The sequence below is a fragment of the Electrona antarctica genome (genome assembly GCF_951216825.1).
Source record: "Electrona antarctica genome assembly, chromosome: 23".
NCBI classification, from domain to species: domain Eukaryota; kingdom Metazoa; phylum Chordata; class Actinopteri; order Myctophiformes; family Myctophidae; genus Electrona; species Electrona antarctica.
In genome coordinates, this window is record NC_136804.1 from 22,208,594 (window position 1) to 22,232,942 (window position 24,349).

Genomic DNA, 24,349 nt, shown 5'->3' on the forward strand with positions numbered 1-24,349 from the left:
TGGCTCCATAAATCATCTGTGAAACGGACGAAGACTAAAAGAAGAACTCTGACGCAAGTCACACATTTAAACATCTGTAAATGTTTAGGGACGCTTCCGTTGTCTCCACATGAATCGATGTACTGAACAAACAGTTTAAATGAAACGAGTTACAATACAAAAGGACATGGTGAATCGGTTAAAAAAAGCAAAAAGGTTCCCATGTAAACATGTTCTTTATGTGAAGACGGGGACTTCCTGCAGTCTCATGTATACTGAGAACCAATTAGAAACGCACCATTCCTCCTACTATGTGTAGGACACAGTGTTAAGGTTAAGGCATTGTGAGCTTGTTGTAGATCTGCCTAATGAGTACTTTGAACTTTTTGTACACCAATACTTTTGTACTTTCACTCAAGTACATGTTGAATTCCCGAACTTTTACTTGCTAGTATTGATACTTTTATAGTTATGTAAAAAAAAAAAAAGCACTTTTTCCACCACTGTTAGAGCATACATTGCCTGTACTTTGTGTGTGTGTGTGTGTTGCGTGTCCTACATTTGTGATTGAGGCTTTATACGCATTCATTACTCTGTGTGTGTGTGTGTGTGTGGGGGGGGGGGCGGGGGGGGTGGAAGGTGTGTGTGTGTGCGTGTGCGCGGGCGCATATACTGTGTGTGTGTGTGTGTGTGCGTGCACCTCTTTGTGCATACTGTTGGTGCATTCATGTTTTCTATCCCTAGCCCAGTAGTTCATCCTTTCCAGATGGTTGCATAGCTGGTGTGCCCCCGGGCCAGGCAGAGGCCTGTGTGCGTGTGGCGTGAGTGCGTGTGTGTGTGCGGCGTGAGTGCGTGTGTGTGTGTGTGTGTGTGCGTGCGTGCGTGCAGGCCGAGGCTTATGTTTATAGTGTACCGCTCCACTGTGCATTTCTTATAGATTAACACAGATTATCTGTTGGTTAAATATCGAAGATAAGCTTTTTGTACATTTTACTGCCCAATTTAGCCAGTTCCCACTGTCACTGCTACCCCCTACAGTTGGTCATGGGGTGCAGTGATGGAAATTAACTAAGTACATTTATTTAACCCATTTAGGACTGAGACCAGAGCTGCGCTATGAGCTTGTATATCTGCTATTTTTCAATAGCTAAAGTATAAGATAATGCTTAAGACACCAAAAGGGGTTCCCGTCCTGAATTGGGTTAAGTACTGTACTTAAGTACAATTGTCAGGTACTTTTACTTTACTGGAGCATTTCCAATTTTCAGTACTTTTACTTCACTACTCCGCTACATCTCAGAGAGAAAAATTGTACTTTTACTACAATTATGTGAAAACTTGAGTTACTAGTTACTTTGGAGATTACAAAACACACTAACCACTATATAGCCCTATATGCTAGACCGGTGCCCGGCTGTTGAGCACTGAGTCGGTAACGATGGAAGTTGGAGATCCATGCCCAGAAACATAATTGCCTTCCTTGATGTATTAAAGAGCATCAACAACCATCACCAGGGCACAGTCACAGACACAAACAGTTCCCCTCTGCAGGCCTCTACTACTGAAAGTGACTGCATGGAGTCTGTCTCATTTCTCTCCAAAAGCACTTGAATATGATGGAATATGATTAAAGCTCACATTTCATATCACACACATCATAATTTACTAGCCCCATAAAATATTTTTTGTTTTGTTTATAAAATCGATTAATATCATCGGGATTCACGACGATAATCGTCAGGATTGATATCAATATATATCGATATACGATATATCGTTACATGCCTAATATATATGATGGCTCATTCAGGTCAACTCTATGCTTTTATAGTTCATCCTCACGGAATCATGGAAGGCTAACTGTTAGCAGCCCCGTCCCTCCCTGGACACACAAGTAGCTTGATCCTATTATCCTCTCCCTCTCTCTCTCTCTCTCTCTCTCATATGTCACTCTCTCGTGCCGTCACTCTCTTGCTTACTTAAACTTTCTCCCTCTCTCTCTCTCTCTCTCTCTCTCTCTCTCTCTCTCTCTCTCTCTCTCTCTCTCTCTCTCTCTCTCACTCACACAGTCATGTGCCTGATTTAGGCTAGAGACTGGCTGGGGTCATGTGCTCTTGATTTGGCACACTACTACCACATTTGTGTGTGTGTGTGTGTGCGTGCGTGCGTGCGTGTGCCTGGGCGTGTGTGTGTGAGATTTGAACACGTTTTCTCGTTGGAAACCTGGTAGTTTTCCATCTGAGTGCTTCTGTTTGGGTCGTATAACCTCAGACTCCCACTCCTCCTGTCTGTCAGGGACCGTTCATGTTGTCACCTTTACACATGCTCCTCTGGTGACTGTACAGTACAGGGCACACACAGTAACATCCGTAACAGTTCATTTTACTCAAAATGACTGTTTATCTTTACACTATAAATTAATGAAATTGACACACTCAGGGTTTTGCTGTGTGCGTGCGTGCGTGCTTGCCTGTGTGCGTGCGCCGGGTACTATTGAACTCGGAGGCGTAATTTCGGAGGGAAATAAGGGATGTCAAAAAATAAGCCCCATTTTTAAAATAGCAAATAGTGGATCTACAAGTTCTCAACGCGTCGCCAAGCACCGCGTTGAGAGCTTGCAGATCCACCATTTTCAGGATTTGTTTGAGGGCAAAAAGAGAATGTTTGAAAATGTGACATTCCCAGAATAGGGATTCCACGAAAGTAGTTAATAAATGTAATAAAGTAATAAATGAATAGTTGCATTAACCCATTTAGACCTATAGGCTCGATTCTACGAATGTCTTCTAAATCTAAATCATGTTTCTGTGTCAGTGGTTCTCAAACTATTTCATGTCAAGGACCCCAAAAATGATCTGTATTTGGCCTCCGACCCCCATCTGAAAATATGTTGTTCCAGGGACCCTCCAGAAGCAAACATTTGAGTTAAAAATGTTGGCTCTGAAAGAATATATATTCCAACTTTGCGCCACATTTTCATGATTTTTCAAAAATAGCAGACCTACAAGCTCATAGTGCGGCACTCTGTGCCGCGCTATCAGCTTGTTGATCAGCTTGTCGTTCTGAAAGGGGGCGGGACTGCGACGCTCTATAGCAGAGTGTTTCTGTTTGACCACAATGGAACAGAGCCTTCATTAGTATCATTAACACTGACTCTGTTTGACCACAATGGAACAGAGCCTTCATTAGTATCATTAACACTGACTCCGTTTGACCAGAATGGAACAGAGCCTTCATTAGTATCATTAACACTGACTCCGTTTGACCAGAATGGAACAGAGCCTTCATTAGTATCATTAACACTGACTCTGTTTGACCACAATGGAGCAGAGCCTTCATTAGTATCATTAACACTGACTCTGTTTGACCAGAATGGAACAGAGCCTTCATTAGTGTCATTAACACTGACTCTGTTTGACCACAATGGAACAGAGCCTTCATTAGTGTCATTAACACTGCCTCTGTTTGACCACAATGGAACAGAGCCTTCATTAGTATCATTAACACTGACTCTGATTGACCACAATGGAACAGAGCCTTCATTAGTATCATTAACACTGACTCTGTTTGACCACAATGGAACAGAGCCTTCATTAGTATCATTAACACTGACTCTGTTTGACCAGAATGGAACAGAGCCTTCATTAGTATCATTAACACTGACTCCGTTTGACCAGAATGGAACAGAGCCTTCATTAGTGTCATTAACACTGACTCTGTTTGACCAGAATGGAACAGAGCCTTCATTAGTATCATTAACACTGACTCTGTTTGACCACAATGGAGCAGAGCCTTCATTAGTATCATTAACACTGACTCTGTTTGACCAGAATGGAACAGAGCCTTCATTAGTGTCATTAACACTGACTCTGTTTGACCACAATGGAACAGAGCCTTCATTAGTGTCATTAACACTGCCTCTGTTTGACCACAATGGAACAGAGCCTTCATTAGTATCATTAACACTGACTCTGATTGACCACAATGGAACAGAGCCTTCATTAGTATCATTAACACTGACTCTGTTTGACCACAATGGAACAGAGCCTTCATTAGTATCATTAACACTGACTCTGTTTGACCACAATGGAACAGAGCCTTCATTAGTATCATTAACACTGACTCTGTTTGACCAGAATGGAACAGAGCCTTCATTAGTGTCATTAACACTGACTCTGTTTGACCAGAATGGAACAGAGCCTTCATTAGTATCATTAACACTGACTCTGTTTGACCACAATGGAGCAGAGCCTTCATTAGTATCATTAACACTGACTCTGTTTGACCAGAATGGAACAGAGCCTTCATTAGTATCATTAACACTGACTCCGTTTGATCATGATGGAACATACAGAGCCTTCATTAGTATCATGCAGGGTAACACCTGTGAAGGAAGTAGGGAAGGACCCCAAGTTCTTTCCAGAATGGCGTGTGTGCATAGAGCCCATTGGCGTCCCCTGATGACCCACCCAAATGAAGGCTCTGGTCGAACCCAGGACTGTGTGACAGTAGAGTGAGCTGATGACACATTTAACCCAGTCACAGGAAGACCGTCTGCCACCTGGTGGTGAGACGGTGTAACAGACCGACTGCAGTGATCTGTCGTTGTCATCATCATCATCATCAGTGTTTTTCAGTGGTGTAAAAAGTACTCCCATCTTTTTACTTAAGTAAAAGTATCAATACTGCAATGTAGAAATACTCTGTTACAAGTAAAAGTACGGAATTGAAAATGTAGGCCTACTTGAGTAAAAGTACTAGAGTATTGGCATCAACATGTACTTAAAGTGCCAAAAGTAGAAAGTACTCATTATGCAGAATGTCCCATTTAAAGTTTTCAAATGTATACAAATCTTTTGAAAAAAGCAGATCTCACAATGTGTCGCATTGCGAGCTTGTAGATCGGCTATTTTCAAAAGGCAGAAATGTATATAGGGCTGAAGTGGTTATGTTTTGTAATAATCAAAATCTACAAAGTAACTAGTGAGTTTTCAAATAGTTGTAGTAGAGTAAAAGTGCAATATTTGCCTCTGAGATGTGGTGGAGTAGAAGTAAAAATACTGATACGTTGAAGTACCTCAAAATTGTACTGAAGTCATCATCATTCGAGTGCCCTCGAGATCTGCGACACAAGCTGCTTCGACTGGTCTCTGTTGCTCATTGCCACACCAAGTTCATTCACAGTCAGTCCTGTGTCCCTACTCGGAAGATCTGGAAATGTTAGTGTTGTTCCTCTCGATGGGAAGGGTAGTCTCCACAGAAGAATATCCGAAATGAACTGGTCTTTTGCTCTGTGGCAGTGTCCAGCCAAGTGGAGTGAAATGAGCTGGTCTTTTGCTCTGTGGCAGTGTCCAGCAAAGCAGAGTTTTCTTTGTGCCACAACAACTGAGATGGGGGGGGCTTTAGTAGCCTCGGTACCCAGGCTTTTATCTTCGTTTGCATTCGGCTCAAAAATGAAAGCCTGAGGGGGGCGGGGGGCGGGCGCTCAGATCGGTGAACCAATATTCTCCAGCGCTTGTTCCGTGTGCGTTACCCACCCAAGAAAGCATGCTGGCTGGGACAGGCTAGTAAGTTAGTAAATGTAATTAGTTACGTTCCACCACTGGTGTTTTTATGGAGAATAACCCGTCTTCTTCCCTCCCTCCAGCTCCCAGCAGGAGGGCGATGTGAAGGAGGAGATCCTGCAGCCCCCAGAGCCGCGGCCCGTGCCCCCCATCCTCACCCCGTCGCCCCCCTCCGCCTTCCCCACGGTCACCAACGTGCGGCAGCAGGACAACGACCGCTACCACCCCAAGCCCGTCATCCATGTCCTGGCCAACACCGCCAAGGCAGAGCCCTGTCCCCGGGCGCAGGTAGCTTAATATATGGAGCCACTGAATAGAAGATGATGTATCCTACTTGACTATAGAGCACCGAAGTCTGACATCAATATCGGTAGAGGGCGCTAAGTCCATGGGTTCATGTACTTTTTATTTGCATTGTAATCCCCATAGGGGGATTTTAGAACGACTCATATAAGAACTGTGATTGAAATATAAGCAAATCATCCCGGCCGTTTCACTCATATGGATATGAAGAATCAACATTAGTTACATTTTCGCTAGAAACAGACTATCATAATGAATGACTGACTGTCATAAACGATACAGAGACACCTCCTCGGCAATATCGCAGAGACAGTCTTTTTTTTCTTCGGACCACAATGCTTATACGAGACTATTTTAAGATGAGCCCATGTTATTCTCCATAGAGAAATTACTTCCGTGAACCAGGCGATGAGCGAGTGACGTCAGGACTTCGGCGCTCTATAGGGCTGTCACGAATCTCACGACATTTAAGTTGACGATTAATTGTCGCACAAATAATTGAGATTTCTTTGCATTGAATATTGGGACGTTACAATTAGTATTTCTGTTTGCCTTTCAGGCTTCGTAATCACAAATTGCACAGGGCAGAAATCACTGACACATTTAAGCGTTATTTATTCCAAAAAGATTGACAAAATAGCGTAAATAGTATGTATTTATTTTTATGGACTACTACTTTGTTTTGAACTTTGCTAACAATAGTAGTATTGCTCCCTCCTCTCTCTCTTCTACTACTGTAGTAAGGTGTCTCCCTCTCTCTCTCTCTCTCTCTCTCTCTCTCTCTCCTAATACTGTAGTAAGGTCTCTCTCTCTCCTAATACTGTAGTAAGGTCTCTCTCCCTCCTCTCTCTCCTAATACTGTAGCATTAGCAAGGTCTCCCTTGTGTTGAGACGTGTAGGACAGACGGTAGATCATAAAATGACCAATCCCTCCCCTGCCCTCTCCTCCCCTGCCCTGCTCTCCTCTCCTCTCCCCACCCCTCAACTCTCCTCTCCTCCCCTGCCCTCTCCACTCTCTCCTCTCCACCTCTCCTCTCCTCTCCACCTCTCCTCCTCTCTCTCCTCTGCCCACCTCTCCTCTCCTCTCCTCAGAACCAGGTAGATTCAGAAACGGGTCCTCGGTCAGAAGCCTGTCCAGAAACCCAGAGCGTTCCCTCCTCGGCGCAGCAGCAGAGTCACCAGAACCACCCCACCCCCACCACGGCCCCCCAGAACCAGACCCCCTGCCCGGCGGCCTCCTCGGACCACCCCGACCTCAACGAGAACTACAGCAGTAAACCTTCGCCGCAGCGGACCACCACCGCCGCGACAACGACGACTGCGTCCGAACCGGTCCAACAACAGACCCCCTCCTCCCCCTCCCCCTCGTCCCTGGAGTGCTCGGGCGCCGCTCCCCCCCCTCGCATCGAGAGGAAGCTGAGCATCGAGATCAAGAAGGTCCCGCTGCAAGAGGGCCCCCGGAGCTTCGACTCCTCTGCCTCCGCGGGGGTCGCGGCAGGAAGTGGAGGAGGAGGAGGGGGGGGCGGGCCCAACGCGGCGGTGGCGGCCGCGCTGCAGAGAGGCCACGCCTTCAAGGCTCGCTCCAACCAATCCCTGCTCGCCTCCGTCGGCTCGTCCCTGTCGGAGGACTCGGAGGAGACGGACGGAGTTGGGGGGAGTCAACCGGACAGACCCACCCACCTCCCCCTGAGGGAGGGAGTGGGCTGGGCTCCGCCCTGCGGCGTGTTGGGGACGAGCCCCGACAAACCGCAGCAGCCCCCTAGTAATCCCAAGACTTGTTCTTCGTCGCTCTCGTCGTTGTCGTCGTCGCGCCTCTCTTCGCCCTCCTCTTCCTCCTCCTCCTCCTGCACGCCGGTCAGGACTGCCCTGAGCTTCACCAACCCGCTGCACTCCGACAACTCGGACGACGCCTGCGACATTGCGGAGCAGCTGAGTGTCTCCACAGCGACGGGCACGGTGACGGCGGCCGGTCAGCCGCTGGTCAGGAGGGTGGTGCCCATGTCCATCGCCACGCGCTCCCCGTCTCCCCCCACCGTGGCCACCACAGCAAGTATGTCGGTTCTCTCCTCCGCGTCATCAGTATACCCGGGGCGGGGTTAGCGAAAGGGCCCTTTCTGTGTGGAGTTTGCATATTCTCCCCGTGCCCCCTAGGGTATAGGTACCCTCACAAAAAAAAACATGCAGTAATCCTGGTCTCTAAACTGCCTCACCCTGGTCAGCCGGGGCGCCTGATGGAGGGGAAAGGAACCGGTTGGAACAACGTGTTCCTTCCACGCGCTACGTCCAACCGGGGAATCTCCGACCCGGTCAGGTGATAAGAAGCGGCTTGGACTCCTCATGCAGTGAAGGACGCATGAGGTCAGCCCGTTGCTCTCCCCAGGTTGTTAAAGGGAGTGTAGTGCCCAGGATTACACTAGACAATTGACACTGGGTTACAAAGATCGTGGGATGAAAAAAAGGAGTATGTCAATTTGGGAGTTTACGGTGGCTGAGTTTATGATTTAACTTGACTAACCGACCGTACTAACATGACTCGCTGACCTGGCCTGCCTGGTGGAAGTCACTAACTAACACAGGAAAGGCTTTAGTTTGGATCAACAGTCGGTTAGACAGTGATTAGGGAAAGATGTGGATAAATATATCACACGTGTGTGAAGTGAGTGAGCGGTGCCTATTGTATGATGGATGTATGATGAATGTCGTCATACATCTCTTTTCAGGCCCCACATGGCCTAAAAAGGTTCTGTAAAAAGTCCATAGACTTGGCTGCCATGTGACATCACGAAGGGGCACACGCAAAGCCAGGTGTTGGAGCGGCTAGCAGACTATATTGTCATCCAGTACACAGAGCTACAGGCCTACCATTATTGGTATTGATGTTAACGGTATCTGTTATCATTAGCCCTGATTGAGGCAACATTTATGTGGATGGATAACAGAATACTTTTTTTCCCCCACAATTGATGCATTTTATGGTTAAAAACTATTGATTCATCGTTAATATTGAATTACAGTATACTAATCTATTTACATTTTGAACGCTTTTACACATCGCTGCTTCATACACATGTCGTTATTTAAACAGTACACTACAGGATCTGGCGCTCAAGGACACTTTGAACAGAACAGATGGAACACAACAAGGCTTTTCACTCTGGGACTTTTGAGAAAGCGTCCTCCTAGACTGGACTGTGAAGTCGATTATTGCCATTCCAAATAAGCCAGACTCTTGAGGCAGTATAGCCGGACGGAGAGTCAATGCAGCAGTCCCAGGCAGCCCAGATCGATGATAAATAATTTACTAAAATCAAAAACTCGGGTCTGAAGTCTTCTCGGCAGTCGTTGCCCTCCAGGCCCTTATTGAACAGCAGACTGTAGTAAACATTTCTCTTGACATGAGATTTTAACAGAACAGACTAAATCTAAGCCTTTGTTTTCACTGACCTGAGAGCAGAGGAGTGTCTTTAGTTCAGTCAAAAATCACTTTCTCTCGATGCCTTTTGAATAACTCACTCAGTGGCACATGACGCCTTATGACGCCTAAGTCCTAGAGTGCCATGGACGCCTTTGGACGCCTTTAAAAAATATATATAGTATATATATATTTTTATATATGTTTTTATTTTTATATTTTTTCTTAAAAAAAAATGCACAATGGATTTTCATTTTCTTTCTTTTTATTATAATGGGCTTCGATGGCAACAAGGGCCAAAACTGGTGTCCACCAGGTGGCACTGAATAATAACTATTTTATTTGGGCAGTCGGAAAAAGACGGAAGAGTCATTCTCTGGTTTACGGCGGAGACGCTGAGAAAGACAGACAGACAGAGCACACTGCACTGTAATCGACAGGCACACACACACACACACACACACACACACACACACACCTCAAAAGTGTATGTTGCACAGCTGTCTCTGGGGCAGACAGAGAGAGGGACAGATGGAAACAGAAGTGGCAGAAACCAAGAGAGAGAAAGAGAAGCAGTTGACTACACAAGAGAGAGAAGGAGAGACAGTGAGACAGTGTTTCTACAGTTGACTACACAAGAGAGAGAAGGAGAGACAAGTGTTTCCAGTGACTAGAAACTAAAGCATGACAGAATGTCTAATTCTCTCGGTTTGGATTGGAATGCTGTGAATGTAACTGACTAACATCTGTCCAAACAACTGTACACTCAGTGTGAGTTTGAGTGCATGCTTGCTTTCGTGCCGGACGGTGTGCATGTGTATTTGTGCAAGTGTGTGTGTACTGTGTATGTGTGTGTGGGTAATGTGAATTGGGCGTGCTTGTATTATGTCTGATCTATACTTTGCACCAGCGGTGTCGTACACTGAAAATAGCAGATGTGCAAGCTCACGGCGTGTCGCATCGTGGGACGTTGTGAGCTTGTAGATCTGCTATATTCTGTGGCCGATGCTCATCTAAGTAGGCCTGTCACAATTATTACATAATCGCCAAATCGCAGTTATTTGAGAAAATCACAATTATCGTTGCATAATCGTCAATCGTTTCCGTGTTGGAAAATCAAAAATAGCAGAAAAGTAACGTGTTGTAAGCTTGTTAGAATGTATATCCGCTATTTTCATTTAACTTATTTGTCACATCTGCCCTGTGCAATTTGTGATTACGAAGCTTAAAAGGCAAACATAAATAACATTGTTCAATGCAAAAAAACACAATTCAATCGCAATTATTTGTGTGACAATAATTAATCGTCAACTTAAGTGTGTAATCGTGACAGGCCTACATCTAAGTATGAATCGGGGCTTCATGGTGGCTGATGATGAGCCGTGCATTCTGCTGGTGCACGCCGCACGCACGCACATACACACCGGCTCACGCTGGTTTGACAGGACTCTGAGCAAGCTAATGGATTGTGCTTGGTAATGCATCTGTATGGCCTGACTGTCTGTACGTCACCACGGCAAACGAAGACATGTGGTTTTGATTGGCCAGGGGCTGCAGGGAGCGGAACGGAATCCCGCCCTCATCTTCTGAATTCAAAATCATGACATGCCTGATTTGTAAAAGTTCTTCCTCTTGCCGTGCTTATTGGAGATGAATGGAATGGAATTGGAATCTGATATGGCTTTGGAATGGTGTTAACTTGGCCTTCAATGGAACCGAATCTGGACAAAAGTGGAGTTGACTTGGTTTCAAATATTTGGATCTAAAAATGTTTGGTTGTGCTTGGTTTCCTGATATGTCACCGACAGCTAGCTCACTGCTGTGATTAGAAAATAAAACACAATTAATTCCCAAATGTGCTGATGTTCGTCTGAATGACAGACAGCATGTGTTATCTGTGGTAATCTAATGACAGCCTGTGTTTTAGGCTACCAGAGGTCACGTCCTGCCCTGGTTATTTGCCATCGGTTAGCATTTCATACTGTCACCATGGGGCATGACTAGCCCCGTTTGGAACCTCACCCTCCGCTGTTAGCTCCGAGAAGAGGCTCCGTGGCCAGGTGTCCCTGCATAGGGCAAAATGGGTGGAGCCCTCAGGCCTCCAAAAGCAGTGGCGAAACCTTTTTTCGCAGTATCGTATCCAAAAAGTTAAAGATATTTCTGCAGAGCTAAACTTAGGAGTGGAAAGTAAAACATTTAGAGCAGGGTGAAACAACCACTTACAAAGCTTATGAAGTCAGCCAGTACCATGTTGGTTTTCTCAAAATTGTCGGAACATTTCTCGGAAATTGTCGTCTTCTACAAGCAAAATAGAATGAGAGTCTATGGTGGCAGAAGCCGACATTTGGCTACTGACCCTTGGCGGTCAATGAGTTAAGCCTGATTTAATTTTCACACCACTCAAAATGTTTTACTTTCCACTCCTAAGTTTATCATCTGTAGCTCTTTTAGAAATAAGTTTACTTTTTGGATACGTTACTGCGAAATGGGTTTTCACCGCTTTTGGAGGGCTCGACCCATTTCGTCCCCTAGGCAGAGATACCTTGCCACGGAACGTCTTCTCTGAGCTAACAGCGGCTCAACCAGGATACAAAATTACATCTACAAACGTTTAAATTGACAAGATATTTTTGGTGAGATGAAACAAGCTTAAACCTAAAACATTTCCCATGTTTGAAACCAGATTCAGATTACGTTTGGAGTTGAGGTTGATCACTCTCTGTTTGAAACTAGTAAAAGTATGATTTTCAATCTGCTTGGCTTGACAATATACTGTATCTGCATGGGCTGCAGAGGAGCTTTCTGATTGGTTATGTGATGCTAACGACTGCTTTTTGATTGGTTGTGTGATGAGCTTAATAGCTGCTATTCGTTTGGTATCAAGAAGAGTGCTTTTTTATTCTTCTGGTGACTGCTTGTTTACTGGTTATGGTATCGGTCTTCAGTTCCATAATGTGTCATGTCACGTGACATTGCAGTTTAAACCTGTGTTCGAATCCACACACTACATATTCATGCACGTCATTTCAATGAGTATGGGCTAATGCAACATTTTTGGTTAGTGCTCTTATTTATGTATACTCAAACAATATGTTACATCTCATTTACTCAATTTAACATTTAACAGTCTTTAAAAGTCTTGTAGCCAACATGTCAGAGGAATTAATGTAGCAATGTAGTGGTGTAACGATACATTTTAACAGCCATACGATACGTATCACAATACATACGGTCGACAATACGATACTAATGTGATACTATTGAATCATTTAAAATCGATACAGTAACTATTTAGCAAAGTAATTTCCTCTGTGTGAAACGAGTGAATAGTGCAGGTTTTTAAGTAAACGCAGTGATTCTCTGACAAATACATGGACATCAAATTTTAGCACATATGGACAAAACCGCACCTTGACATAAACACGGAGAATACACACATTTATCGTTAGACCAAGTGTAGCGATATGGAATGTTTTAGTTTTGCATTGCAAAACGATACGACAAAGTAAAACGATACGACATGTTGCTGTTTACATATCAATATACTTATATATATAATTTAAAGTCTGTTTTTCGATGCAGTAACTGTATCGTTACACCCCTATAAACACCCCAATGCATTATGGGGCCTCTTGGTACATCAAATAAGCGGCTAGTATGTAATCTGTAATGTGGGAACTACACATAGTATACTGACAGTGTACAGTACAGTACAGTACAGTACAGTACAGTACACCACATGCTCACTTTACTTCACAGTTTGTGGATTAAACCAGTGGTTCTCAACCCTTTTCATATCAAGGTCCATTATTTATTCGGCATTTGAGCTACGGGACCACCATTTGATGAGATTTAGCCTCTCAGACCCAAAACTAAATGATATTCTGTTATCGTTGGATAAAATATTGTCCACAATTCCGTGCTTTATTGATGTTGGTACCATAGGAGAGAGAACAGGCAAACGTTGAACAAAATAACAATTCTTCTACATTTTCTAATTGTGTAGACTTGTAACTTAAGTAAGTAATGCAGAGTGTACGCTCTCAAGAGTTCAATTATTGTTAAAGATTTTGGGTCCATTTGGTTACCAACTATCCATCATTTAGCTGGGGACCTCCTGGAACCCCCTCTAGGACCACTGGTTGAAAACCACTGGATTAGACGGATTCGAACACAGTCTCTATCTGCTTATCACACCTTAACGTTCTTATGTGTGACCTGTGACCTCTCGACCCCAGACTGCTGGGACAGCGACGACTCCCCTCCCCCCCTCCCAGAGAGAACGCCTGAGTCCTTCATACTGGCCACAGGTGCGTCTCGTTACGTTAGCCCAGAATTCGCTAGCCTGGCTCTGACCAGACACATCATTTGGATTCACTCTAGCCTCGCGTAGCCAGCCTTCATCTGCCTTGGCAATGCACATTGCCCCTGGCAGATTAAGTCTGGCCCCTCTCAATGCATATTGCCCCAGGCAGATTAAGTCTGGCCCCTCTCAATGCATATTGCCCCAGGCAGATTAAGTCTGGCCCCTCTCAATGCATATTGCCCCAGGCAGATTAAGTCTGGCCCCTCTCAATGCATATTGCCCCAGGCAGATTAAATCTGGCCCCTTGCAATGCATATTGCCCCAGGCAGATTCAATCTGGCCCCTCGCAATGCATATTGCCCCAGGAAGATTAAGTCTGGTTGCTCTCAATGCATATTGCCCCAGGCAGATTAAGTCTAGCCCCTCTCAATTGTGGGAGGACTTCACGGCCAAAGTGGTGACGAGCCAACCAGATTCGTCTGGAACCAGGCTATATCCAACCAGGGCCCAGTATGCAAATATGGGGCGGGACTTTGCAAAACAAAATACTGAGAGGGACGAGACTAATATCCACACAGTGATATTAGTATCGCCACGTAAGGCTAGATTCACTCACGCCTCCGCCCCGGTACAAGTCTGGACTTCGGCCCATAGGCAGAGAGTATGCGGAGGCTGACCGAGCCGGGCCAATCAGTGACTGCGTTTCAACTGCTGTGCCATACAACAGTGAAAATCAGCCTCTTGATTGGTCCATGTGTATGGTGACGTAACATACATGCGCGGTACTTTCAAAACAACAATGGCTGCCCTCGACGCAACAAGTTTAAAAGTTTCCACAGAAACGATAAGAACAGCTCTAAGTGCAGTTATTTCAGATATAGACTATATCTGACATAGCTCGCTCATGTAGAAACTAAACAGACCTTGTTGTTCTTTAGCACGGTGTGGTAGTTCACCCTGCCACTGACACTAACTTTTAACAAATGGGGTTGAACTTTTGAATTATTCTTGTTTATTTTGGCAGAGGACCATATTTGTTTGACTTTATATATTGTGTGATTGTTGGTTGATTGATTGACTGATTGTTGGCTCCAGAGTAGGGAACATACCAACTGGGTTTGTGTATAGGGAACATTCCAACATAGCTTTTGTGTAGAGTACTCTGATTATCATTAATTATATTATGTGGGAATTTTGATGAATAATATGTGACACTTTAAATGTGTATGTGAAATGTGATGTCTCTGGACATTGAGAATTAACTGGATGATTGTGGAATCAATTCAGGTTTGGTATGGTCCAGGCTTAGCCTGTATAAGTAGGGAGACATGCCACTGCCTGGCAGTCACTGAAGGACTGTTGAGGTGAGAAGACTGAGGGCCAAGTTGACCAGTTAATGTTTGTAAATACTTTTGTTCTTCATTTTGATCACTGGTCCTCTGGAGAAAAAAAAGGCGACCATTAACAATTTCATCTCTGCAACCAAGGACTCTGTCTGGCAGTTTCTCCAGTTTTTTTTTTCTTCTGTTTTTGGCTGTTTTAAAAAAAATGTCCTACCTGTCTTTTATTTCGGCAAACACTACCCACACTATAAGTGAAAGTGTGACATTTGGAGGTAATGTTTGCTCTGCTTGGGTGAGTCCTTCTGACCACCCATCCCCTAGTGCCTGCTCCGCATCAGAGTTGTTCATTCAGTATGACATAGTTGCCTTCTACGACAACTTCATCGATGATGACGGGGCCGTGGAATTGGTGGACATCTTGTTGGCTGGCGTACCTCCTCCATTTTGCGTTTGTTCCCCCTCAGCCTACGCTCACCGTGTGAAGTGCCAAGTGCTGAATGGAGCTCGGTGACAGCTGCAGTCTCTGCTCCTCTCCCTCCAACATCTTCCGGTAGGCGTTGATCTCCATGTCCAGCGCTGTGCGCTGAGGGTCTCCACGCGGACCTTGGTCAACTCATCCTGGGTGGCAGAGTTGGCGTCGCCCTTTCTCAACGCAGTCTGCTTCGAGTTTTCAGTATGTTTTCCAGTTTGGGCTATTTTTCACTACCCACACTAGGTTAAAGTGTGACATTTGGTGGCAGTTGTGGGATGGCCACCCGGAGGAAGGTTCCCATGGTGGGAAAGAGGATCCAAACCAGAAGCAAGTGAGCCAAACCAGAACCAGCAGAGCCTAATGTGGAGTATCAAGAATGGGAGGATGGGGGGGGGGGGGGGGGGGGGCAGTCGTCCCGGCCTCCCCGTGCAGTACGACCCAGCAGGATATGGTTGATCTGCTGTGACAATTGGAGTGCAAAGAGGGATCAAAGAGGGACTACTGGTGGGGGACATGCAACACATATGGGCAGCCAGTCAGCCACCTACACCAGGGCCCACCTTCAGTCCAAGCAGGGGGAGCGCAGCCTCCCCAAGAACACACTGCACACTGCAACCTCGTCTACGTGTCTTATCTGGAGCCACTCTTCACACCTGGCATCAGACAGCAGCACCAGTACTGCACCAGCAGCAGCAACTAGCAGCACCAGTACCACAGCAGTCTGGCCAAGGCCTCAGACTGCCCTCTGGTTACTGCTATGTACTCTGCAAGGAGGTGTTTTCCACCATGGCTGTGCCAGGAGAGGGGGGAGGTAATGTGGCAGTTCACCCTGCCACTGACACTAACTTTTAACAAATGGGGTTGAACTTTGGGGGGATGGGGGATCACATTTGTTTAACTATATGTATATTGTTTGAGATTGATGATTGATTGTCAATTGGCTCCAGGGTGCCATACCAACTTGGTACAGCATACCAACTGTGGGTTTGTGTGGGGAACATACCAACATTGGTTTTGTACATGGAGAACTCTAATTATCATTACTATGTGGATATCTTGGTTCATACACTTTAAATGTGTATTGAGAAATGTAATGTCTCTGGACATTGTGAAATTAACTGGTGTAATTGTGGTTTCAATTGACGATATTCAGAGCGTGGCCATCTTGCCAGCAAGGTGCTAACTAGGTGCAACTTCCCAGCCCATTCATCAACAGAAAAGTCCTATCTAATTGTATTAAACAACGTCAAACTCACCAGCTGTACGGAAAGCTTGAATTATCCTCTTTCTATCTGCAAAGTGTTTGTTTCTTAAATCTCCACTGTAGACATGTTATGAGCTATGTACTTCCTGTCAAGAAATTGCAGGGGATTTTCTTTTTCCTAAGTTTGAGTATGGAAGCACTTGTTTTTAGTAAAGCAACCTCCTGCTGACTCCTGCATTATGTGCAAATTAAAAACGGGTGGTACACAGGGCTGTTAAGTGATATCCAACGAGCACTCCCAAACTCTGACAAAAAAATAACCTGCACAGAATTGATTGACAGGAAGTAGCTCATAACAGTCTACGGTGGATTTTTATGAAACATCAAATTTACAGATTGAAAGAGGATAATTAAATCTCTCCGTACAGCTGCAATGTTGGTGAGTTTGACGTTTAATACAATTAGATAGGACTTTGCTGTTTGGATGAATGGGTGGTCTATGGGAAGTTGCACCTAGTTGGCACCTTGCTGGCAAGATTGCCACGGTCTGAATATCATCAATAGCAAATCAGTCTATGTACTGTAGGACTGTGGAGGTGCAAGGACCTGGGGGGCCAATCTGTCCAGTTAATATTTGTGGATACTTTTGTTCCTCATTTTCGTCATTGTAAAAGGGTGAATAAATAGAGATGAAGAATGCCAGCAAGAATGCCAGCACTCATTGTATGTCCTTTTGAAAAACGGACGCGTTTCGGCCTGTATGGCCTTCCTACGCTGAGGAAGGCCATACAGGCCGAAATGCGTCCGTTTTTCAGTCTCGGAGGTAAATAAAATCATGCAAAAGGACATACAATGAGTGCTGGCATTCTTCATCTCAACATATATCTTCGAGCCTTGCACCTATAAGGATTTTGTTTGAACCTGGAGTGCTGCGGGTTGTCTGCTACGGCAGTACTATTCCCAAAAGGGTGAATAAAGAAAACCACTTCTCTGCATCCAAGGACTCTTGTCTGGAGATTTTTCAGTGTTTTTTTCAGTTTGGGCTATTTTTCACTACCCACACTAGGTCAAAGTGTGACAGTCTGGACTTCGGCCCATAGGCAGAGAGTATGCAGAGGCCGAGTGGAATAGTAAGAGAGTGGCTTTGATCTCGCCGCGAAGCGGTTGTCTATGGGCTATACTTTCAAACATTGGAACTATCCCATTGAGATAGAATGAGCACTTCCGCATTCCATTGTTACAATGGAGTCAACGCTAGTGTCTCCACTCTCATACTATTCCACTCGATGCGGAGGCTGACTGAGCCAGGCCAATCAGTGACTGCGTTTCAACTGCTGTGCCGTACAACAGTGAAAAGCAGCCTCTTGATTGGTCCATGTGTATATGGTGACGTAACATACATGCCGCGGTACTTTCAAAACAACAATGGCTGCCCTTGAAGTTTAAAAGTTTCCACAGAAACGATAAGAACAGTGCAGTTAAGTGCAGATATAGACTCCCACTTTTCAAGCTGCCTATGCGACGGAAGTCCAGACTGATAACCGGGGAGGAAGCGAGAGTGAATCCACGCTATCAGTATGTCCAAAGCCAGGCTAAGAATTCGCAGGTGCACTAACTTCCTAGTGGTGGACAACATTCATGGCAGCGCTTCCTCAAGGTGTGTTTCTATTGAATACAAATAGCCCACACATAGGATATCTTTGCTAAGTAGTGGTACATTTAAAGGTGCGTTCATTTGCATCGGTGGAGATTTTTTAGGGCACGTCCTGAATTGGTCTAAGCAGATGTATTATTGCTATTCTAAAAAGAGTTCCTACCCATGCTCAGACACTAGGGGTACCATTGACAACCTTTCAGAGATATATTGCAATATTTTGTGGTGACTAGCTTTGGGACACAAGCTCTCCCACATGGATGGATTATTTGGAAGGGTGGATGGATGAAGACATGAAAGATGATTGTGAATCACAGTGTGTGTGTGTGATGGTGTGTGTGGGGGGGGGCAGATGGACGACATGAAAGGGCATTCTTTTATAGAGAAGCATAAGCATTTGTATCATGGGTTCACTCCTTCACTGGTTCTTCTGTTCTCTCCGTCAGACCCATTGGAGGTGAAGACGTCAGCCTCTGCAGAATGGAACAGCTCACACAGAGGTAAGGGCTGTTTCTCAGTGGTGGAAGAAGTTAGCCTGGCATGGCCAGACTAACAGATTACTGCGTAGATATTGGTCTGGAACTTCGGTGAGGAAGATTTATTTCCAAGGGGCAGTTATACCAACGGATTCAGTCTGTACTTGAATGTGCAAACTTCAATAAAAATCACACCCGTGTGAACTGAGTGGTGCAGGGTCTTATATAGCCTGATCAGCTGTGGTCTGACGTAATGTCAGTGACTATAGTAACCATGCTCACTTTTTTGGTACGAACAAACACGGGTACAAAGCCAGTTGTTGGAGTGGTTTACACCACTCAAAAATACTACAAACGGATTCAAACGTCACAGCAAAATAGTCTCACTGGGCTCTGAGTCTGATACCAATAAAAGCCCAGTGAATGAGGAATTTTACGTCATAGTGTCTGAGCAAATCGGCTTATTTTAAAAACTAAATCAAATGTTGCAGTCAAAATCAACACGTGTGTGTGTGTGTGTGTGTGTGTGTGTGTGTGTGTGTGTGTGTGTGTGTGTGTGTGTGTGTGTGTGTGTGTGTGTGTGTGTGTGTGTGTGTGTGTGTGTGTGTGTGTGTGTGTGTGTGTGTGTGTGTGTGTGTGTGTGTGTGTGTGTGTGTGTGTGTGTGTGTGTGTGTGTGTGGCAAGCACGTGCATGGCCATATTTAAGCAGGGATGTATAGTGATAACCTCCAGTAATGTGTTTTTGTGTGTGTAACATATTGACGGCCCATTAACTGTGCGTGTGTGTGTGGCGCGTGTGCGTGCGCGCGTCAGACATTTTGGACAGTGGAAAGAAGACGTCGCAGACGCCGAACCCGATGATCGGCGACGCCACGGTGACGGACAGCAAAGCAGACCTGGGTGGGTGAGTCTGATCCTTACAGTCTCTCATTGTCACACATGGTGAATACAAGGACACATAGGCGCCAGAGGGGTCTGAATGTCGCCACACTATTGGGCGATGCCTGGTCTATTTATTTATTAATTTTTTTCCCGACTGGCACTGGTGTATGCCATGGTCTAGCACCGTTTACACTTTTCTGCGCAATAGTCGTCGTGTATTGGCATTGGCATATTTGCATACGTACAGTAACTGCAGTTGCTCTTAGTCTCAACTGATCAAGGTGTCAGACGGGCTAGTACACGACAATGTGAGTCATGATGTTGTCGTCCTAACATTTAATTGTTGATTAGTCACCTTTACAATGAGGTATAGATCGTAAGGATCGGGTGTTCGTGGAATGAGCAACACAGCTAAACGTGGTATTGGTATTCATCCTTGCTTGCCTTAGTGGATTGGATGATTGCACTCTCGCACTGTAAGAAGGGGAAAATAACACATTGGTTATTTTTACACTTTATTAATTTGACACTCAGTGTTAGGGAACTCGGTATAGCAGGTGGAAGATCCAAAAGCAGCTGCAACAGCTTGGCACCATCCTGGTCACCAAACCTAGCCACATTTTGTTGTGGGATGGCATCCCATTCCTCAACCATGTTTTGTTGCTAGTCATCTAACGTGGTTCTGTTGGTCACTCTAGCACGTACAGCACGCCCAAGCTGATCCCACAAGTGTTCAAATGGGTTGAGGTCTGGACTGACGGCAAAGTCAAGTTTCCGAACACTTGTTGCTGAGTTTGCTTTAATTAATTACTCATTTATTTATCATATTTATGAATGGATCAAAGCTGAAATTATTAACGTGTTCATTCAGAATTTCAAGCTGCATGGGTGCCCATGCATGTATGCCCATGTGCGTGCGTGACTGTGCATGTTTATGTGCATGTTTGAGGTGTTACATTAACATTAATACAGAATATCACTATGTGCCTTGGGGCGATACGCCATCTGGTGGTGATTCCAAAAATATATACGTTTCATCTCTTGTCATAGAATCTCTTTGGCATATGAATAGCTCTAGGTTGCTAAGAAACGGACACAACCGGAAATGAACATTTTGCCTGCTGCTCGCCTGGTCCCTGATGTTATCAATATGGCCATATATTGCCATATAGCTTTCAGAAGAAAATAGTTCAACTTAACTGTAGCAGTCCAACCCCAACTAAACCTTTTCCTCTTTGTTCTTTTCAGGGTTCGGTAATCGCTGCATTCAGCCAAAAGGCCCCAGAGAACCTCCTGTAGAGTGGACATGATGGCGCGCACACACACACACACACACACACACACACACACACACACACACACACACACACACACACACACACACACACACACACACACACACACACACACACACACAAACACACACGTACCTGTCAGGACTGTCATTGACTCTTCATCACCCACTGGGTTGGTCCAATGGCAAGGCCTCAGATATTCATAGACACGCCTCCTTATGTAACAAGTGCCACAATGCAGAGGAAATGAACAGTGATTGGATGGAGGGCTTGCCCGTACGTGGGACAAAGCCTTCCTTTTCAACGTCCTGCTGTTGGAGAGGTCCACATTTTTTTTCTGTTTCTTGTTTTTTTTTCTCAGGCGCTGATACGAGATCCGTTACGGTTTAAGGATGGTTCCTGTTTTTATTTGTATTTTTTTTAATCAATGTTTTATCTCTTGATATTTAAATCTCTTTGGGCTGAGCGAGGGTTGGGTTAACATATCGACATGATCTTGTTTTCTTTAATCATACACAGTACAATCATACGAGGAATGGCTTTTGTTTAAAAGGACTCGAGAACAAAGGTTTTTTACCTTCGACCACTTCCTTAAACGACCACGTTGAATGCTGCCAAGTCACTTGACGATACACTTTTCTGCTCCTTTTCAATAATTTTGAGGTCCAACTACAATCAATAAGTTATTGAAGGGAACATTTTTAATATACAAACGTGTTTTCTTTCTGACCCAAAAAGTTGATCCCAAAAACTGAAGCTCTGATGCAACTTTCTCTCCATTAAAGAAATATTCCACCATTTTTTTTGTCCACCTTTTATATCTCCATGTCAGTGCTGTATGTTGTCCGTCGTCAACGCTCTCTCTGTCTTAAACAAAAAGCAACATGGTTTGCCCACCTTTTGCTGTGAATTATGGGCAGACAGACACCAGACAGCAAAGCATCATACAGTATATATGCTGGGACCAGTGTTTTCGTCGACGAAAAATGTTCGTCGCCTACCTTTTTTCACTGACTAAATGAAGTAAGCTATGATGACTAAAACTAAGACTAAATATACTGTTTTTGTCAACAAATAAAAACTAGTGGACAAGAGGTCCAGTATAAGTCATTTTACACTTGGTTGCATGCTGAAAATAGATCTTTTATTTGTTAAGTGTAAAATCAGCCAGTACGACTGCATCAAGGCCCACCAAAATGCATTTTAGTCGACTAAATCACCTGTAGATTTTATTCGACTAAAATCTTATGATATTTAGTCGACTAAAACTGACACTAAAACATTCCGGGTGACTAAAACTAAATGAAAACGTTTCAAGAACCTACTAAAACAAAAATCAAAAGTTGCTGCCAAAAACAGCACTGGCTGGGACCGTACAAATTCAGTTTTCTCCCTGACCAGTGTTGCATGCCATCATAACTTTTTTTCTTTTTTTTCCCTCATTAGTCACCTCAGTAAATGTCACAAACTTGACCATGGAGCAAATGTCCTTTCATGAATTCATATAGACAACAACGCTAATAGCTTACGACGTTAACTGAAAGTGCGGGCTTTTCTTTCATAAAACCAGGAATCATTCTTAAAAGTGTAGGTCGTGTCACGTAAAGCGGCCGACCTCCTGATCAGTGCCGAAGTGCGACTGAACTGCCACCAGAGAGGACCTCCGCCTCTTAACTGCTGAATGAGTAACAATCTACACCCAACGAACACCCAAACGTTGATAATCTATTACCCATGATGCACCTCTTCTGCTGGGTGTCTGTCAACGGGTTGCCAGGGTTTTCTGTCTGTCTGTCTGTCTGTACTGGTGCTACTTTACAAATGACTGCCATAGAAATAGAATGCATAAAACTGACCCACACTACTAGACAGTATTCCTCTCTGGTGATTTCTTTGATCTCCTTCCTGCTGGAGCTGTACATTCACTGTGTGTGTGTGTGTGTGTGTGTGTGTGTGTGTGTGTGTGTGTGTGTGTGTGTGTGTGTGTGTGTGTGTGTGTGTGTGTGTGTGTGTGTGTGTGTGTGTGTGTGTGTGTGTGTGTGTGTGTGTGTGTGTGTGTGTGTGTGTGTGTGTGTGTGTGTGTGTGTGTGTGTGTGTGTGTGTGTGTGTGTGTGTGTGTGTGTGTGTGTGTGAAAATATAAATTACATGACCAAAATAGGGTCACCTGGTTGAGTTGTCAACTGGAGCATATCGCCGGCTTTGACTAAACGAGTGATCTTAAACTCCAGTGTTTTGGGGGGATTGCCCCGGAAAGTCACGGTTGAGGTGTACTGTCTACTAAGCCCTGGACTATACATTTCCATTTTGTATGTCCTTTAAACAAATGCAGTAGGTAAGTAGATCGGAGAGGCTTATTGTCGGTATCAGTCAGAGCCCTGTTGCGATCAAGGGGTGAGTGCTCTAACACGATGAGCTACCCGGACAAATGTAGTATTGCTATTTAAAGTCTGTACGTTTCCAAAGGCATGATTGATTTTAGTTTATTGGTTGATCCTCTCCAGAGTTTTGGCCAAACTGTGTATGTGTGTATATATAGTGCTCTGTGCTGGGACCACCAGTCTGCCTTATTAACTCCTGTCACAAAAACACTCCTTCACTGCTTTGTTCTCTTAAAAGTCTGTATTGCTCAATGTCTCTTCATCTGACTTCTGCTCATTCCTTTACTTTCTTACTGTATTTCCACTTAATCTGTTCTTGTGTGTGACTGTGTGTGTGCGTGTTTTTTTTTTTTAGGATTATCCGTTGCTCTTCTGTGTTTTCCCTGTTCTCGTCAGGAAAATAAATATGCTCCTTCATCGCTTTTTTTCCCTTTCCTCCTCTCATTTTCCTCGCTCCTCTATAATTAAAGCCTTCAGAAGAAAAAACATTTCTGGAAAGGAAAACTGACATAATTTAGCTTAAATAATGTGTAGTTTGAAGTTTACGCAACACACCACCTCGTGTGTGTGTGTGTGTGTGTGTGTGTGTGTGTGTGTGTGTGTGTGTGTGCGCATTTGAACTCTGACCTCCAAAATACAGACTCCACTATCACATTTAAAATGGGAGCTTCCATGACTCTTCAACTGACAAGCTTCAGCCCACAAGTATTTCTATTTGACAGTCCCCCATCCTCGGTTGATCTAACTCCTCCTCCATCCATTGCTACCGTAACTATATCTATATATGCATTGTTTTATAAAATAAAGTGTACAGGGCAACTTAGGTATATAATATTTCATATTTTTGTTGTTGCTGCTGTCTCTTGAATATTCTTATTTTAACAGATGTAAGAAAGTCTGTGCATGTATGGCGACGATTTCTCCCTTCCTCGACATCGATCCGCTCCAAACTGTAAATTATTCTGCTGACCTTTTTCCTTCTTTTTGTTTGTTTGTTTTTGTAGGTTTTAGTTATTTTTTATGTTCATATTTGTTTTAAAAGGTTAAACTATTGTGTTTAAGAAACACAAGTGGTCATCA

At 44.4% G+C, this 24,349-nt stretch overlaps 1 protein-coding gene across 2 annotated transcripts in view; it reads left to right on the plus strand.

The window, feature by feature from the left end:
- Positions 1-21,688, plus strand: part of LOC306916432 (tyrosine-protein phosphatase non-receptor type 12-like) — a 52,165-nt gene extending 30,477 nt beyond the window's left edge. Inside the window, exons 13-17 of one of the 2 annotated variants that reach the window (XM_079494282.1) lie at positions 5,627-5,831; positions 6,939-7,896; positions 18,684-18,737; positions 19,527-19,617; positions 20,844-21,688. In XM_079494282.1, coding sequence (XP_079350408.1) covers positions 5,627-5,831; positions 6,939-7,896; positions 18,684-18,737; positions 19,527-19,617; positions 20,844-20,853 — 1,318 coding nt within the window. In that variant the 3' untranslated portion in view covers positions 20,854-21,688. The remainder of the gene's footprint in view (positions 1-5,626; positions 5,832-6,938; positions 7,897-18,683; positions 18,738-19,526; positions 19,618-20,843) is intronic. The other variant, XM_079494281.1, reaches the window with a different exon arrangement.
- Positions 21,689-24,349: the final 2,661 nt, after the last annotated feature.